Here is a 19,943-nt window from a genome sequence, read left to right as displayed (position 1 = left end):
AAGCACATTAAGTCACAAAAGTGACTCCCTTTAGTGAGTTTGATTTCTGAAGACATTACAGCAGAGCTAGGAATTATAATCGCTACAGACACACTGCCGTAGAAATCTAGAGAGCTCACGGAACAAGCTTCTCCAAATTGGTCCTTTAGGGAACTGCACTGGGCACATTGATGGAAGGGATTTAGATCTGTGTTTCTCAATGAAATATTTAACTATATTCTCTAAGAAGCATTTAAATATTTTCACAGTTAGTGATGCTCTTGCTTATTTACTTAAAATTAGCTGCGGTACAAATGAAGTCTTCATCCTTTGTGAAATAGATTTTCTATATATCTTCTATATTTTGTTCTCGTTTTTTTTTTCTTTTCTTTTTGTTTCTTTAGGCAAGTGATGTCCTGCCGGAGAGCCTGATGAATGCTTTGTTCCTGATATCTCTTGACCTGCCGTTTCGTATTGCATATCCCAATGTTCATGAATCTGTTATTGCTTTTATGGAGCAGCTGAATTCCGAGGACTATGGGGTTTATAAACAAACTTTGGAGACCGTCTATTCAATTGAATGTGCAGCTTCCTTTATGTCTTGTTCCAGCAAAGAGGTTTGTATGTCTATACACACATATGTACACATATTTATAGGAAAGGAAGGTACTCTAATGTATAAAACGAAAGTATAAGAACATATTCCAGCATCTTGAAGCGTATTCCTGTTTACGCATCCGTTTACAGTTAGGATACTGATATGGCCCAGGCCAGGTGTAGTGTGGGTTAAGGCCCCAGAATCCGATTGGCTGCTGCATAAACTTCCTGTGATTCAAAATTGCCAAGGACATTGAATGCATATTGTTATATGATTCCAGCTTATGTCTGTGAGTAATGTATTCATTATAGTGTATAAGCGTTCTTCACTGATATTATATAATGAAATCCCTACTCATAGTATACACAGATATACAGTCATTTATGTTCATTTAGTATGTTTGCACAGTTAGTGCAATCTCATAGTTTTTGGGTACATCAAGAATGAACTGTCTAGCACTACTGGCTATATTTGAATGACCAAACAAACTTACTGCCATACCTGATCTCAAGTTTTAGGGGCTATAGTTAGAGGTTATCCCCTCTTCAGATACACTGGTAAGCTCCTCCTCTTATTGTTATTCAGAGTTAGGGAATTCTGTTAGCCAAAGTGATTTTACCTATGGCTAATTGTTTCCTTTGGACTATTTAATTAGCCCCAAAGGGGATTTCCCTAATAAAGTGCTGCAAACCCATTAACATATAGATCTGGAAACTATGTACTAATGCTTGAAAACTGTGCATGCATTTATTGGGTGAGAAAAACTCTCTAATTGAATAACTCCAAGCCTACCACACTTTGTCATGCCCATTAAAGCAACTTGTCTAATTGAATCCCTCCTAAGGGGTCTAATATATTCTTCAACATTGGAATAATTTAGCTGGGTATTTGGCAAGGATTTGTAGGTTAAAAAAACAGGATTGTACATACTTAAACAAATTGTCTACAGACTGATCTCTTAAAAAAATTATTTATTTATTTGTTAGGTTGTCTGTACCTGATGAAGGGGGTCACACCCCGAAAGCTTGTCTTTTAATTGTCTTTTAATATAGACCATTTCCTGCATGTAAAAGTTGCCTCTTCAATGCTGCCTTCTTTGGAGATATATATATATAGAAACTCACTCACCCAATCTCCGTTGTAAGCAGACCAAGCAAGAAGGGACCAGCACTCGTTTAAGTGGAAAAAAAGTTGTATTGAAGTTTTACAGTGTAGGCATGATTAGCGTACAAACATCATGTACAGCTGACCCAACAGCCGTTTCAACCAGAGCTTCTGGTTTTCGTATATATAATCTCCCCTGATGAAAACTGCCTGTGAGCAGTTGAAACGGCTGTCGGGAATACAGCTGTTACTGTCTATAAGGTGCTGATACATTATATAACCATTCTTCAACTCTGTATGCCGGCTCCAATTCCTCACGTCGTGGGGGGGGGGTAAATGTGTATATGTGTGTGTGTGTATGTATATGTGTATATATGTTTTTTTTTATATATATATATATATATATATATATATATATATATCCAGTACAAAAAACAGCACTCCAGAGGCAACGTGTTAAAGCCAATAAACGGTGTATTTAAAGCATATGACAAGCTTTCGGGGTATTAGCCCCTTCTTCAGGTCAACACCTACAGCCTGAAGAAGGGGCTAATACCCCGAAAGCTTGTCATATGCTTTAAATACACCGTTTATTGGCTTTAACACGTTGCCTCTGGAGTGCCGTTTTTTGTACTGGATATATTGGATTGTGTTCGCCGGCAGACTTGGATGACTATATATATATATATATATATATATATATATATATATATATATATATATATATATATATATATATATATATATATATATATATATATATATATATATATATATATATATATATATATATATAGTGGGTCCAGAGGGTGGCCGGCACTCCATGCAGCAGCAGACAAACGGGTCGGGTGCCCTCCCAGGAGAGGGGGATGAGACCCACTCCAATATGTGAACACCCTGATGAAAAATGTTGTAATAACATTTGAAACGTTGGATCACCTGACCGTTTGATTATTGTCATTTTTTTCTGGAGTGCCACCCGTCTGTGTGTTGTGTTTTTTATATATATATATATATATATATATATATATATATATACATATATGGTGTAGAGGTGCGCTATACTGTATTTCACCACTTTTTAAAAAATATATATAATATGTTTATTCCAAACAGTAATAAAAAATATACATAAAATACATTTGATTAAAGCAGTATACAGAAGTTGTCCAATAGGTGGTTTTCATATAGGAGTATTGATCCCTGATTCGACCATAGATGTATGTAGGTCTAGAAAAGACCCCCTGCCCCCTTAACATGTGAACATCTTTATTGCATGAATTATAGTTTGGGCTGGTGTGTCGTGGGTGCGGGAGGGGCGGGTGTGGTGTTTTACAGGTGAATGTGGGGGTGCTGCGGGTGGTGGATTGGCGGTTGCGGTGGTGTGGGAGGATGATGTGGGTGGGGGAGGAGTGGTTGTGTAGTGGGTGTCACTTACACAATGTATTTAGACACAATAGTAAAGGGTCTTAAACACATAATGCACATAGGGGCTAATTCTGAATCACACGTAGTGATCAGAATTTGGCCCCTGCCACAATGGTCGGGGTTCGCGCATGTGCAAACCCCGACTGCAAACGGCGGCGGCAAGTTACTCACTCGCCAGGCTGTTCTTAGTGGGGAGTGAGGGCGATCTGCGGCATCAACATCCCTATGAAAACTCTGGGTCCGTGGGTGAGCTGATGGCGTCTTCGGGCAGACACATGCAAATAAAAATCAGTTCAGACTGACTTTTATTTTCAAAGACAGGAGAAATCATTCGATGGTCAGTGACCATCAAATGATTTCTCCCGCATCAGCGGCATGCGAGGGGATGTGTCTTTGTTACACATCCCCTTGCATGGTTGCAAGGGAAAATGGCGGCGGGGGGAGGGTATTTGGCGGGGTGGCCTCTGGCGCTCGGTAAGCTACAATCTTTGCAGCTTACCGAGCCAGCTAGAATCAGGCCCATCATCCGCACAGACAATCGTAGTTCCTGTTACATATGTAATGTCCACAGTAGGATAAACAGGCAGGCACATAAAAGGTACAGTATGGCAGAAGCCATAGCAGGTGGCTGGAGCCCCTGGCTGGCAGGGTGGGGGAGGAGCAGTGTGACCAGATACGTGTGTGTGTGTGTGTGTGTGTGTGTGTGTGGGTGGACCCTGTCCCCGGCTTAGCCTGAAGGATGGGGGCAGTGTGGAGATCAGGGGTGACTGTGGGGACCGGCGTGTGATGCTGCCTGCTGCTCCTTCAGCTGTGTTCCGGGAGTGCAGATGAGCAGGAGACGGGGGGGACGGGGCCACTGGGAGGACACGGTGCTGCAGGCGCTATAGCCCAGAACTGTCACGCTGGGTGTGTGTATATAACGCTTGGTGGGGGGCAGAGTTCACTCTATGACTCCGCCCAGCATTAGACACACACTGACTGACAGTTCTGGCTAAATATATGATGTATAAATAATATGGCTGGTATAAGCGTTATCTAAAAATAATGATGGTTATTTAAAGCTGATTCATAGGGACACTACGGACACATATAGGGCCTTATTTTGGTTCATTCTTTCTGACAAAATCCTTCTTAGATGGACAAAACCATGTGCACTGCAGGTGGGGCAGATGTAACATGTGCAGAGAGAATTAGATTTGGGTGGGGTTTTACTTCAAAGTGAGATCTATATTGCAGTGTAAAAATAAAGCAGTCAGTATTTTCCCTGCACATAAACAAAATTACTCACCCAAATCGAATTCTCTCTGCACATGTTACATCTCCCCCCCCCTGCAGTGCACATGGTTTTGTCCATCTAAGAAGGATTTTGTCAGAAAGAATGAACCAAAATAAGGCCCATAGTCTTGTTCTACACCAGGCCTGGACAATCTTGTGAAACTACACGTCCCAGCATGTACTGCCACAGTTTTAGAATTTTCTGATAGAAAAACTGAGGCAAGGAATGCTGGGGCTTGTAGTTTCACAACAGCTTGCGAGCCACAGGTTGACCCGACTTGTTCTACACCATTACATGTTTTTACTTGCAGAATAACTTTGGGGCTATATTCACAAGTGGCAGCTTTAAGTGAAAGTGCTGCTTTAATTTTTCACCTGACACATACTAAAAATTCACGGCTTATAAGCCATCGTTTCATAAATCTGGAACGTGGTGATTATTTTAGGACCTTTTTAGAGTAGTTCTTTAAATACTTGTAGATAAAAAGCTAAAGTGTGTGTGACGTATGCATGGCGTAACACAGCTTGTGCTCCATATTACGCGTGCATGGCGTAACACCGCTTGTGCTCCGTATTACGTGTGCATGGCGTAACACAGCTTGTGCTCCATATTACGCGTGCATGGCGTAACACAGCTTGTGCTCCTTATTACGTGTGCATGGCGTAACACCGCTTGTGCTCCGTATTACGTGTGCATGGCGTAACACAGCTTGTGCTCCGTATTACGTGTGCATGGCGTAACACCGCTTGTGCTCCGTATTACGTGTGCATGGCGTAACACAGCTTGTGCTCCGTATTACGTGTACATGGCGAAACACAGCTTGTGCTCCGTATTACGTGTGCATGGCGTAACACCGCTTGTGCTCCGTATTACGTGTGCATGGCGTAACACCACTTGTGCTCCGTATTACGCGTGCATGGCGTAACACCGCTTGTGCTCCGTATTATGCGTGCATGGCGTAACACCGCTTGTGCTCCGTATTATGCGTGCATGGCGTAACACCGCTTGTGCTCCGTATTACGCGTGCATGGCGTAACACAGCTTGTGCTCCGTATTACGCGTGCATGGCGTAACGCCGCTTGTGCTCCGTATTACGCGTGCATGGCGTAACGCCGCTTGTGCTCCGTATTACGCGTGCATGGCGTAACGCCGCTTGTGCTCCGTATTACGCGTGCATGGCTTAACGCCGCTTGTGCTCCGTATTACGCGTGCATGGCGTAACGCCGCTTGTGCTCCGTATTACGCGTGCATGGCGTAACGCCGCTTGTGCTCCGTATTACGCGTGCATGGCGTAACGCCGCTTGTGCTCCGTATTACGCGTGCATGGCGTAACACCGCTTGTGCTCCGTATTACGCGTGCATGGCGTAACACCGCTTGTGCTCCGTATTACGCGTGCATGGCGTAACACCGCTTGTGCTCCGTATTACGCGTGCATGGCGTAACACCGCTTGTGCTCCGTATTACGCGTGCATGGCGTAACACTGCTTGTGCTCCGTATTACGCGTGCATGGCGTAACACCGCTTGTGCTCCGTATTACGCGTGCATGGCGTAACACCGCTTGTGCTCCGTATTACGCGTGCATGGCGTAACACAGCTTGTGCTCCGTATTACGTGTGCATGGCGTAACACAGCTTGTGCTCCGTATTTGGAGTGAATAAGTTATCTTTACATACATTTTATATTGTTTTACACTACTTTAAAGCAACCAACTCTATATCACTCCCATTGTGTGTGGCTTTCCTTTGGTTCTTGTTCATCTTTAGGTGAGGGACAGAAAAGGATTCTGTTTCATTTTTGCTTTTTTGACTAGGGAGAAGACAATTTTTTTTTTCTAAGCCCCTACTGTATGTGATTACTAGGGGATATATGAAAATAATGTCTGTAAATTTAAAATCCATTTAGCCATTTGTTATCTATTTTTTTTCCCCTCATGTTAGTGATCTGTTCTATTCAGTAACAAATAGATAAAGTGTACTTTTTCTCACTTCCATTGGGACCATTGATCCTAGGAAGCAGTATCTTCCTGTGACCAGGCTATTACCATGCTGTCATCTTGTGAGGAATTTTCCCTCAGTACCTATGAAGCATTTTATAGTAGTCTAAGTAGGAGGAATGAAGGGTTGTTAGTTACACCCTTGTCCCCTTGCGCCTCTGCCAATTTAATAATGTCTTCTGAGCTGTTGTGTGTATTGTAAACACTGTCCTGCAGAATATTTTTATATGTTTAGAAAGTATCTTGCAGAATAGAAGTTGCATTCATCATTACATTTATAACAAGATGCGGAATGCATATTAGACTTTAAAAAAAGGAAATTAGACAATTGTGCAGCTTTTTTTTTTGTCCCTCCTTTTTTTATGTTAGTTTTTTGCTGTTAGTGTGTTCTTTAGTTTATGTTAGTGTGCTGTAGTTGCTATGGTGCAGATTGTGTGTTTGCGATACATTTAGCAATTCGCACTAGTCTAATGTCTTAATATCTAGGCCTGGAAAAAGGTAGCGAGTCAATGAAAAATGACTTCCATTCTAACCTTACTATATACAAATACAGGTGTACTCTGTTCCCATATGGGATAGTTCAGGGATCGTCAAACTATTTTTTGCTCTGGGATCCAATCCGACAATAAAAATAATTACAGGGCCCCAGCAAGTTACTGCAGAAGGTGATCACATCACATGTGTAGTCAGCAGACAGCACATACATGTCAGCATTGTGGAGGCACAAAATGATGGGAGAAATCTAAAATAACAGACAATTCAGCAGATCTATTAAACTCCTTGAATTACTGACTGAGATTAGAAAAATTATCAGCCTGATGGTCAGCAACATCAGTGCTGCTGTACTGTTGCTGTCGCCACTGCACTTGTTAAACTGTCTGACAGGCAGCAGCAGCACCAGCAGCTAGAAGCTTCCTCACGCCCCCTGCTGTGACAGCGGATTCTGAAAAGTGGGCAGAGCTACACTGGTCCAGGCAAGGGCTGCTGTACAGTGTGTCAAAAGGAGATTCCAGAAGCAGAGGAGGTGAGATTACATATATGGCACTGGGGGGGGGGTCGTCATTACGTAAATGGCACTGCAGAGTAGGGGATTACGTATATGAAACTATGGGGTGCATTCCATAAATGGCACTATGGGTGGCACTCCGTAAATGGCACCATGGTGGCATTCCGTAAATGGCACTACAGGGCGGCATTGGTTGTAAGCATCATTAAAATGCCATGGGGTGGCAGGGGGACAAACAATTTATAGTATAGTGTTACCCGGCAGTACTGAGAATGCAGGGCTCTGCCAAATTGCCCATCATGGCTAAATCGAGGGCATGAATCAGAAATGTGTTTTTTTTATTTTTTTATTCCTGTGGTAACCAATGTCTGCACGAGCTGGTTGCAAAACTAGGGTATACGGTAGTAAGTTCCTGCAAAGCACGTCCCTTGCATTTTGGAGCACGCATGCCTAGTGCCTAATTCTGGTTCACTCGCAAAAGCAAATTCTCTTATTAACGGACAAAGCCATGTGCACTGCAAGGGGCAGGGATAATTTGTTTTTACGAGTGAACCAGAATCAGGCTCAAAGTCTGTTCTTCCAATTCCTATAGAGGGTGCGGATGCATTTTTATGTACACATTTACTTCCAACACTTTTTATTAGTGGTTGTCAGAGGTTTAATTATCATGTGAAGTAGAATAATGATTAAGATAATGCTAGAATCACACCCTGACTAGTAAGAGACACCCACAGTCAGGGCTAGAAATGTGTTTTTTTTTTCCCAGCATACCCTAATGTATTGTGCTGCACACGCCTAGGTTTACCACCCCTAAACACCGGCTTTCTGGATTGCATTTATGATATGCGTTTTCTGTTGCTAGTTCCCCATGCACACATGTGCAGTGCGATCGGTATGCATGTGAAGTTGTTTGATCGCTCGATTTGCTAATTTTCTAATTAGTCTGAATTAGGACCATAGTGTGTACACACTACATGATATAAACCATAATATCGTTAATGATACCGTTATCGTGCATATCCTTTCACAACTTCTTTGAATGTATATGCACCTTTACAAATAATCTATGGGGGGGGGAATCGATTAATCGTTACTTTTTGGCGATTTATGGTATCGACCTATTCAATTTAAAGTTTCTAAAAATCCGTCACGAATGGAAAACACGTGGATCGGCAAAATACTCGCTGATCCACGTGTTTTCGTTGAAACTGCTGACGTTTTTGACAAAAAATTTTTGTAATTGTTTCGCTGAGGCAGTTTCGACTTAAAAAAAAAAAAAGTGAATCGGAATTGTCAGAAAATAACTAAAAACCGAGCGAAAATTAATAAGCAATGTTTTTTGTTTTCTAGCCAAAAAAAAGAGAACTAATTGAGTGCTCTCCTATGTATCCATTTCGGGTTGGTATCAATATTCTGGTAGCACAGAATCCTGATACTCATAGGGGGGTATTCAATCGCCGGCGACCATCTCCCCACGGGGAAGATGGTCGCTGGGCCCTATTCAATGCTGTCTTCCCCGACAGCATGAGCAGGGTTTCTCGGCAGAACGAGCACGACTTCATAAGCTGTTGGGCTCGTTCTGCCGAGAACGGCCGGGAAGTGACGAGCTGCCGGTTGCTCATGGCCATGCCCCCTTCTCATCCCACTGCAGGCGGGACATTGAATCCCGCCTGCATGTTCTCAGTCGAGCTGACCAAGAACGGGACAGGCTCGACCGCCGTGACCTACACATTGAATACCCCCATTATGTCGATCGCAGCATCCTATTTACAGGTGGGATGCCACTTTCTGCATTCTGACTGTTGGGATTCTATGCACCATTATATGAACTATAGCCAGTATATTAACTATATCCCTTTGTTTCTTTTAGTAAAATGCAATCAGCCGTGCCGTGTAAAAAGTATAAAGTGGAAGAATAGAAAAAAAAGAAATGTTTTCTCCACCTAAATTGTACTGTATGTTATTTTTTTAAACAACAATTAAGTCCCCAGCCCTTGGAGCTTTAACCCAGTACTATTGTGCCTCACTTTTTTCAGTGGAAGGAAGAATAATAAGTTAGCCCACGGCTATTCAGCCTCTTTTCTGTCCTCCATTCCATTGGGATATATGGATTTTTATTTTTTGTCTTTGGAAACATTGGAAAACTTGTTAGAACTTCCTTTCATGGGTAATTTGTTTTCATATCTATAGGCAACAAAGTAGCCAGACCAGAATAGATAAATAATATAGAAATACAATAAAGTTTTGCTTATTTCCAAATAAAACCATAGTATATACTTTTCTTTCTTTATTATCACCTCAAATTCCCAGCAATCTTATTGGTAAAATTTTGACAACGGAAGAGAAATTTAGAAAATGGTTTCATCTTATTTCAAACAGCTGTAATAAGAATACAGTACGTTCCCTAAGCAAGATGTACAGTATATTGTGCCCTGTTGCTGTATTCATATATGTACTGTAGTGGAAAGGCTGGGTATTCAGTAACTTGTACAGTGGATTGTGTAATTGACTTATTTCTTTATTTATATTTTAGGGTCCAAATTTTTTAGAACTGGTGGAACTTGCTGAAAAGTCCGTTGCTAGTCTTCCATACCACAAACATTTCCCGCTGATTGGAAAGTTCATCCGCATTTGCTCAGACATGTAAATATATATATTTTAGCATATTCTTTTATTCAGTTGAACATGCTCATTATTTATGATATATGATTTTTATCCATGTGATACACAGAAAATGGTATATTTGGTCAACCTTCATAACATTGACTTTGTAATGCCAGAATAATTACAAAAAGGGAAGGTGGCTTTGCGCTCAATGAACCACAGTGTGTAAAACCCAATATTACATTTTCGGAGTACAGTATATATTTTCTATTTCAGCTGCAGTGAGCTGTGGATGCTTAAACCACATAAAGGGTACACGTAGAATCGACAACAGACACTGCACTAAAATCGAAAATAATTTTAAATCAAGAAAAACGTATAAAACAAATAAAAATGTAAATAAAACATAACAATAAAAACAAAGCTCATTCATAAGCAGGCATTTGTTAGTTTTGTTAGTAGGCCAATCAGAACCAATTCCTACCAAGAAGGATAAGAGTCCTTATAATGGACTGCTTAATAGGTTAGTTGGTACATGTAGCAAGTCCTATTAGAAAAGCAAAGGTTAATAGTTTGTTGTTTCTTAATGAATAGGAAAAAGTCAGTGCAGCATTTTAGCAATGGATGGAAGTTAGTATTGGTAGTGTGATATAATTACCACTCCTCTACAGCGACATTTGCAAGCAATGGCCTCAGCCAGGTGCAGTTAGATATGCATGGGTGGCCACCCAATGCTAATGGCTTGATGCGGATCCTGGCTTGGTCTGGTTAGCACTCCAGTGTTGCCTTGTCTGGATCCGCCCACAAGATGGTCACTACTAGATATGCAGGAAGACTGGTACCAGAAGGTGAAAGTGCTCTCTACTTACACATTTCTCCACCTCCCAACACTCTACTGCTTCCTTAGAGAATGTCAGTGGCTTCTCTGAGGAAGCCGCCAAGCATTGTTTCAACAATTGGTAAAGTTAATGGGTGGCATGTCCTATCTTAAAAATTCGGTAAAAAGCCCATTATCTGTGTTTTTCCCGCTTTTTGTTATGCAGGAGAAGCCGCACGCCGGGTTACTACTGTGGGGGGTATCTTCAGCAAAAGCTAGCGATACCCTATAGAAGCCTATGGGCTTCTTACCCCATCCCCTGTCGCAGATTTAATTAACACAGCAATAATCATTTAGTACCCAGTAATATAATGCTTTAAAAAAATATAGTAATACATTAAAAAGTTTAAAGGTAATTTTATTACTTTCAAAGCCACCAGAGGTCAGGCAATACAAAAGAAAAGGATTTTGTGTTCTATTCTCATGTTTCCCCTTAATTACTGTATGTTTTTGTGTGTGTGTGTGTTTTTTTTTTTTTTTTTAATGCACATTTGCTTGAAGAGGGGACATAATTCTATGTGTCTTATTTGTGGGGTTACATTACTAAAATATTTTGCAATACTATTTTACATTTTCTTAATGTTTCTTTTAACAGTTTTACTGTACTATAAATCATGTTCACATTTGCACAGTATGATTTTGAAATATACAGTTTAAAGGGTAGGCAACGTGTAGTATTACATCTGCTGTGGAACTACACTTCCCAGTGTGCCCTGCTAGAGTATTGCTGTCAGGTTTTGCTGGGAAGGGTAGTTCGACTGCCAGATCAGCTAAAGTGTTACATGTTGCCTACCCCTGCAATAGACACAAAAACTAACAGAGTTTTGTTAATAATGGACATGTACAGATAGAATAAGATTAGTTATGATGTGACCAAGCGCCAGTCACACAGAATCGCTATAAAAATATCATAATTCACAACCAAATTATTAGCAAGTGAGCACCTGGGATGGATGTACGTGGCTACATCTGTACTTTACCCCAAGATAGTTTTACAGCTCCAGCTATGTTTATAGTAAGGTTTGGTTTCAGTATTATAACTGTAGATTTGGTAATGGACTGTGTTTACGGTGATGCATGTGTCAACATGAACGTTACAAGGCTTTATTGTTTTTTGTATTTTTTAGATAAAGGAAAATGTTCTTCTGTATAATCACTTCCAAATGTTATACTGAAAGGTCATCGGATTATCAGACCCTAATCCATTAATAATAAGTGTAGCAGTGGAATAGCGGAAACAGCCTTTATACCTGTTCATTGAAATGGCTAACATGTTTGCTCATCAGCACAAAGGCACACACAACCTTTATTTAAACCAGTAATACCCTTTATAAACATAGATATAGATATATAGATTTTTCTTCTTCGGGTTCCATTGTCCCACAGGGTGACATTGGGGTTGTAGGCAGTTCAGAGAACCGTAGCACCAATCGGTGAAGCTTTCAGGTTTCCCAGGATGCACGGCTCCTCTCCCATATAACCCCGCCTTCATGATAGCTCATCAGTTTTTTTTTGTTGGTGCCAGCAGGAAGCTGGAGCACCTTTTATTTTCAGCAGGGATTGTTTTTTTTTTTACACTGCGCAGCGTTACCGGTGCTGGGCTGCCAGCACCGTCAGTCACATTGAGCACAGGCTGGGTTTAATCACTCATTTTGCATAGGGCTCATTAGAACCAGGTGGGGGAAGACCAGCATACAGTTGAGGCTGTTCCAGCGTGTAGCTCCCTCCCCCGGCTTTAGGCATCGATTCACTACAGGTGTCTAGTCTCAGAGACACTTGAGATTCTGCATGCAGCAGCAGCAGCAAGTCTCCAGGAGTTTTGGAGTTATGGTGTGTACACACGTTAGATGTGCCTTAAGATCCTATCCACGATCTGATCAGAGAGGATCGTGGATAGGATCTTAAGGCACATTCGATTTGCATCCTATCTTGACTTTATAGTGCAGATCTGCACTATATAGACAAGGCAGCCAAGACTTTCTGGCTTCCGATACGTGAACGCGCATCGGGATCGGATCGGGATCGCAAGGGTTAAAACCCTTGCGATCTGCATCCGATGTTGATCCGATGCCGATCCGATGTTGACTATATCGTCAACATCGTAAAGGAAATCGGACCGTGTGTACACAGCATTAGTCTCCCTTGTAAAACCGTCCACAAGTTGTGAATGCTTTTACAGACTGGTTAGAGTGCAGTGCCATAGATTTGCGCGAGTTATTATACTGTGTATGTGTCTTGTGCTAATCTGTTTTTTCTCTCTGTACATGCTTATTACTGTCCCTTGTTTCATATCTTCTGAGTCAGAAGAATTAGAGGTTTATCCTCTTTAGTCACATACTGTTGTGTTATCACTCTAGGTTTTCCTATCAAGGCTATACAGATATAGCCACTGCCATCTATCTCTATAATAGGATTAAGTGAGTAATTGGGTTACTCTGCTAATCCCCTACTCTATTGTTCTATGTTTTGTATTGCAGCTGAGAACAATAGGTTAGCCATGGCTAGCCATGCTGAGCCACGGCCTAAGGGAGATAGATGAGATGGGCTCCTACTGTACCTATTGTGTATATTACTTCCTTGTTTGTCTGTTTTTAACATGACTGCTAAACAGGGGCACACTCACAGTCTCCCTTGTTCTTATCATGTAAGGCTTGTGCTACAGCCCTGTCTGAGCAGGATGTTATCCAGGAGGGGTTACGTGTCAAGTGCCTTATCTCTCCTGGCCAATCCTCTGCCCCGGTGGCTGTACAGGAGCCTCCTTCAGCAGCTTCTGGGCACCTTAGTGGATCGCTTCAGCCCCTCATACACCGGCTGTACAGACTCCTCCACTATGGGTAGATACCCTGACGACCTACGGGAGATGAGGAGGATGATGATAATGGGGATGAAGATTCTAAATCTGATGGGAATTACGGTGATCCCACTCTACCAGAGTCAGGGACACCGTATTACAAGCGGATATGGCAGATGTACTAGCCCTTATTGATGCAATACGGCTATTGCTCTTATCTGACACTGATGAGCCTGAGCCAGTGGCAAAGCCCAGAGATGTTTAAAAAAAAAAAAAAAAGTTATCAAATCCCAATTACCACATTCGGAACACTTAATGGAGATCCGTACTGAACAATTGGAGGCTGTGGACAAGAAATCCTCTTTTTCTAAGAGAGTTCTAGCCAGGTACCCCTTGCCACCAGAAGATTGCAAATTGTGGGAAGCTCCTCCCCCGGTAGATTCCCATGTTACATGACTGGTTAAACCATCTGTCCCCCCTATTACTCAGGATCTTCTCTAAAGGATCCTACGGATAGGTGCTTAGAGCAGTGGTTCCCAACCCTGGTCCTCAAGTACCCCAACAGTTCACATTTTCCAGGTCTCTACACAGAATCACAAGTGACATAATTAACTCCACCTGTGGATCTTTTAAAATGTGTCTGAATAATGAGTGCACCTACTGGGTGATCTGGAAAACGTGCACTGTTGGGGGTACTTGAGGACCAGGTTTGGGAACCAATGGCTTAGAGCACTCTCTTAAAGCCATTTTTCCCTCACAGGAGTGATCCAAAGACCTACTGTGGCTGCGAGCTGGGCCCCAAAGGCTATTCTGCCATGACTTCAGGTTGTGGAAGACTAATTACCCATTGATGCATCGGAAGATGCAAGACTATGCGTGTCTCATATTAAGGAGGCCGCAATATATATAATGGAGGCATTGTTTGATGCTGGAGTCCTAGCAGCAAAGGCATCTGCAAACTCTGTATTGGCACATCGTATCCTGTGGCTACGGCCCTGGAAGACTGACCTAGATTCTAGAAATATACTAGAAATGCTACCCATTAACGGTGGCTCACCACATCGGTGGAAATTTTTGTACAGGCCTCACAATCCGCAAAAAAGGAACAATTATTGCAAATATTGGCCTCCCTGTTGCGGTCTCAGGTCATCATACCAGTCCTCAACACCAGCGAGGGATAGGTTTTTACTCCACCCTGTGGGTCTTCCAGGCCCATACTAAATTTGAAGGCACTCAACAAATTTGCCAGGGTTCCAAAATTATGCATGGAAACCCTGAGGACAATAGTTCTAGCATTAGAACTGGGGATTACATGGTCTCCCTGGATGTACGGGATGCATATCTACATGTACCCATACTTTCTTCACACCAGAGATTTCTCCGGGTGCGATTCTGTCTAGCCATTTTCAATTCTAGGCCCTACCATTTGCATATCTGCATCTCCAGGGGATCAGAGTATTTCCCTAACTGGACGATTTGCTCCTCGTAGAACAGTCACCGGTAGTGCTATTAGCACTTTTACAAACATCGATTGCTGTTCTCCTACAGCACAGTTGGCTCCTCAATTGGGAGAAGTCCTTCCTCATTCCGTCACGTCTGATGCGGCACCTGGGTGCTTGTCTAGACTCCCAAACACAGATATTGTTCTTACCAGGGGACAAGTGTCAATCTCTACAACAAAGTATACTCCTCTTCTTACAGAGCCCCAGAGTATCCATCCATCTGGGTCTAATGGTGTCAAAATTTGACATGATTGAGTGGGCGCTATTTAACTCTCGCCCACTCCAACGTCTGATCCTTTGGAAATGGGAAGGACAACATCAGCGCATAAGGTTCATGGCACTGACTCCAGAGGTTCGGAAATCTCTCCAGTGGTGGCTACAATTGCCTCATCTGAACCAGGGACATCCTTTCTGGTTTACAGATTGGATTCTTCTCACTACCGACGCCAGCCTACGAGGCTAGGGAGTGGTAGTAGAATCCCGGGCCTTGCAAGGCGTATGGTCCAAGCTGGAAACCCACCTGTCCATCAATGTCCTGGAGCTTTGAGCAGTGTACTACACTCTCGCTCACAGGATCTTCTTCAAGACAAACTTGTACAAGTCAGGTCAGACAATTCCACAACAGTGGCATACATAAACCATCAGGGCGGCACCTGCAGCGCATTAGCCATGCGAGAGGTGTCCAAAATCCTATCTTGGGCTGAACAACACCTACTGGCACTGTCAGCGGTGTTCATACCAGGAATTCTAAATTGGGAAGCAGAATTTCTAAGTCAGCAAGACGTTCAAGTCTTCTCACTCCTTCTCCCGTTGGGGCCTTCCAGACGTAGATCTCATGGCGTCCCGTCACAACAACAAAACATTAGTGTACAGGTTCAGGGATCCTCAAGCCAGCTTCGTGGATACTCTCTCAGTTCCATGGAACTTTCATCTTCTGTATGTTTTTCCTCCGTTTTCTATGATTAGTAATCCAGAAATTCAAACAAGAAGGCAGGGATCTAATTCTGATAGCCCCCACCTGGCCTCAACATCATTGGTACGTAGACCTACAACAGCTGTCAATACAGCCGCCGTTCAGGTTACCACTATGACCAGACCTGCTCAGTCAGGGCCCTTGTCTACACCAAGACCTTCAGCGCCTGTCTTTGACGACGTGACGCTTGAAACTGCCATACTAATAGAGGAAGTGTTTTCTGTGAAGGTCATCCAAACAATGATCAAAGCACGTAAACCCGCATCGGCAATGATTTACTACAGGGTCTGGCACACTTATTTCTCCTGGTGTGCATCCCACAAGTATGACATGAAAGTGTTCAAAACTGCTAGAGTACTTGCTTTCCTACAGAGAGGTTTAGATATAGGTTTATGGTTATCCTCGCTTAAGGTGCATATCTTGGCTCTGTCCATCTGGTTTGTAAGAAAGATTGCTTCTCTTCCAGATATACGTACTTTCATCCTGGGTGTCATACATATATAACCACCATATGTTCCTCCAAGGACACCATGGGACTTGTCCCTGGTGTTACAGGCGCTGGCCAAACCTCCCTTTGAACCACTTTGCTCTGTAGAATATTAGCGGCTCACAGCTAAGACTGTGCTCCTTTTGGCAATTGCGTCTGCCAGATGCATATCGGATTTATCTGCTCTTTCATGCAGACCTCCATTTCTGATTTTCCATCTGGATAGGGTGATGCTAAGAACCAAAGCTTCCCACCTGCCCAAAATAGTCTCCACGTTGTACATCATCCTGGAGATAGTGGTCCTCGCGTTCAATTCAGATGTTCTCTCTCCGGCTGAACACTCCTTGGATGTAGTTAGGGCTCTAACTATATATCTGGACTGCACTGCGACCATCAGGAAATCAGACACCCTCTTTGCACTATATGGCTTTCACAAAAAGGGCTGGCCAGCGAGCAAACAAACTGTTGCTTGCTGGATTCGTATGGTCATTCAGCAAGCTTACCAGCAAGCTAATCTCCCTCTACCATTGTAAATAAATGCACATTCTACCAGATCGGTAGGTCCATCTACAACGTGGTCATCTGTTCATACCTTTACAAAGTTCTATGCATTTGACACGTTCACCTCCCAGGATGCTTCCTTTGGTTGTCGGGTCCTTCTGACACCTCAGGCGTGTACCTTCCCTTGAGTACTGCTTTTGGAGATCCCTAATGTCACCCTGTGAGACCATGGAACCCGAAGAAGAAAACGAGAGTTATGATAGATCTACCTTTAGGATAACTCTTTTTCTTCGAGGTTCATGGTACCCACAGGGCACCCACCCTTAATTAAGCCTGAGGTATTCCTTTGTGATATACAAATTGTGACTTCCATGACCTTAGTCAGGTCCTCCTTCACTTTATGTATGTGTGAGTAAGTGCACTGGCATGCTCTTGTCTATCTTCTTCGTTCGCCGCTTCCTGATATTGGCGGGCTAACAAACTGATGAGCTAGGTATGGAGGCAGGGTTATATGGGAGAGGAGCCATGCATCCTGGGAAACCTGAAAGCTTCGCTGATTGGTGCCACAGTCCTCTGAACCGCCGGGTTCTAAATTTCCAGACTCCTGAATTATTATTTGCCACAACCACAGCTATGCTGCTGCCTAATAGGCCTGTCTGATCCCTGCTGTCTGATGCTTACCTGAGGAGGCTCCTCTGTCACTGGGATCTGACTAGAGGTTGGTATCCCTGTTGTTACCTATTTGTCCTCTGGGAATGCCTTTGACCAGCATTTTGTACAAGTAGTAACTCGTCTATTGGGTCCCTGTTTGGCTCCATTGGTACCTTCCAGAGGCACACCTTGAGAGCTTGCCAGGGCCCTCCAAGCCTCTTGTTAAATACCATTTACTTTTGTAAAAGACACCAAGCAAAATCACAAACTGAATGAAGGAGATACCAGGTTAAAGTTACACTGGTAAAGAGAAGTTATTACTGATAAACTGTTGTTAAATCAGTAGCTGTTACTAGAAAACACAGATAAGGTCCAGCAGCAGCTGCTATTTCTTCACAGTAATCACTCATTTGAAGTTATATAGAGGTGCTGGGAAAGACAATAACAAGAATTTAACTCCCTAATTCAGAAACTGATTTATAGAGCCAGTGTGCACTTCCAAATGTTATTTCTTTTCAGATGTGTTTTTTTTCCTTTTCTTCTTTTTTGCTCTTTTTCTGTTCTTTTTTTTTCTAGCTACATGGTTCTAATGTTTCTGCATTTTTTTCACAGTATATAAAGACCAAAAGTTTCATATTGAAATAAATGGTAAACCATTATGAACATGAGAACATTGTACTTACCTACATAATCCTTTAGTTCCATTATGTGATGTGGGATATGAATGTTTCTGTTTGTCCATGTCACTTTAGTTTTGTCTATAGTATTAAGATGAAGAGAAGGAAATAAAAATTTTGGTTACGTATGGGAGGAAAAAAAGGTGGAGGAACATATGAGATGGAGGGCAATTAGAGACATGTACACACCTGGAGTTATTTTAAACAATATTGATTATTTTGGGGCTTCTGAGCAAGATGGCTTAAAATATCGCCCAGTGTGTACGCTACAAACAATTCGCACTCCCATGGGTCGTATCACAATACCACCATCATCTGTACATGCAGCTCAATTTGACTATATGGTCAACACCAGCATGTACGGAGTGCGGATCCCATACTCAAACTGAACCATATCGTTCAGTTTGTATGCACTATATCGTTTGCCCAGGAGTCCTGACAATATCGTTAACTATATTGTTCTTGGAGCAAATCGTCGAGTGTTTATGCACCTTAAGGGTGTGTCAATCACAGAGATGTATGACCGAGACATACTGTACACAGACTTTGGGCCAAATGAGGGTGGACAGGGAAGGAGAATGGACTATATTTTGTTTTTCCTTCTGCCAGGAGTTTGGGTCTCTGGGCCGTATTCCTAGTTGTGATTATAGCAACAACAAAAAAAAAGAGCAAGTATTGTAACTGTACCTGGACAAAACCATGTGGAACTGTATGTTGGGGCAGAATGAGCAGAGAGATTAAACCCCTCCCTTTCTAGCACCTGATTGAGCAGCTACCATTTTACAGTATATTGCTGTTGAGAGAAGCATGGATGGAGACCAGCATTCAGATGGCATGCTGGTCATTGTAGTGCCATTCAGAGAATCTTGGTGTTTTAACTCTCAATTTAGATATATTCATTTATGTGCTATTATCATGTAGCCTAACATGCAATTACTGTACATGACACATTTGGTGCTATTATTGCTACGTAGCATTACGGATTGATGAAAACATGGTTGTGGCTTAATCATATATTGGCAAATATATGCATCTGAGATCTCTGAATTTTTATATTATGTAGTATTAAAATATTAATTTTAAAACCATTAATGTATTTGCACCCTTTGCATTGCATTCATGGTTTTTCCAGGTATAAAATTACTCCCTACTCTGAATCGTGTCATCTGTGTAGTGCAAGCCTTGTGAAGAAGGAAAAGGGGGCGTAGACTAGAGGGGGTAGAGATACACTGGTGAATGCTAAGCAGTTCATACTGTTTAAGTTCCCGCACACTGGGCCTAATTCAGATCTGATAGCTGCTGTGCAGATTTGCCTTAATGTGTGTGCGCAACATTGAAATGTTGCTACTGGGGGTGTCATCCGTCTGTTTAGTTGGAATGTTAAGAAAAACTCAGGGGTGACAGAAAAAAAACTCTAGCTGTACCTAGGAAAATGCGGGGATGCCAAAGCGTTTTAGGGGAGGGTTGGTGACATAAGCCTGTATTTATCACAGT

General features: G+C 42.4%; 1 protein-coding gene across 2 annotated transcripts in view; it reads left to right on the top strand.

The window, feature by feature from the left end:
• The window catches only part of RTTN (rotatin), a 206,338-nt gene that overhangs the window by 76,558 nt on the left and 109,837 nt on the right, over positions 1-19,943 (top strand). For both annotated transcript variants that reach the window (XM_083187719.1, XM_083187718.1), the window contains 2 exons: positions 384-596; positions 9,920-10,029. In XM_083187719.1, coding sequence (XP_083043845.1) covers positions 384-596; positions 9,920-10,029 — 323 coding nt within the window. The remainder of the gene's footprint in view (positions 1-383; positions 597-9,919; positions 10,030-19,943) is intronic.

This window comes from Crinia signifera, chromosome 5 (genome assembly GCF_055691185.1).
Source record: "Crinia signifera chromosome 5, ASM5569118v1, whole genome shotgun sequence".
In the NCBI taxonomy this organism is placed as follows: Eukaryota; Metazoa; Chordata; class Amphibia; order Anura; family Myobatrachidae; genus Crinia; species Crinia signifera.
The sequence above is the reverse complement of the archived record's forward strand: the minus strand, read 5'-3'. Positions and strand labels throughout refer to the sequence as shown.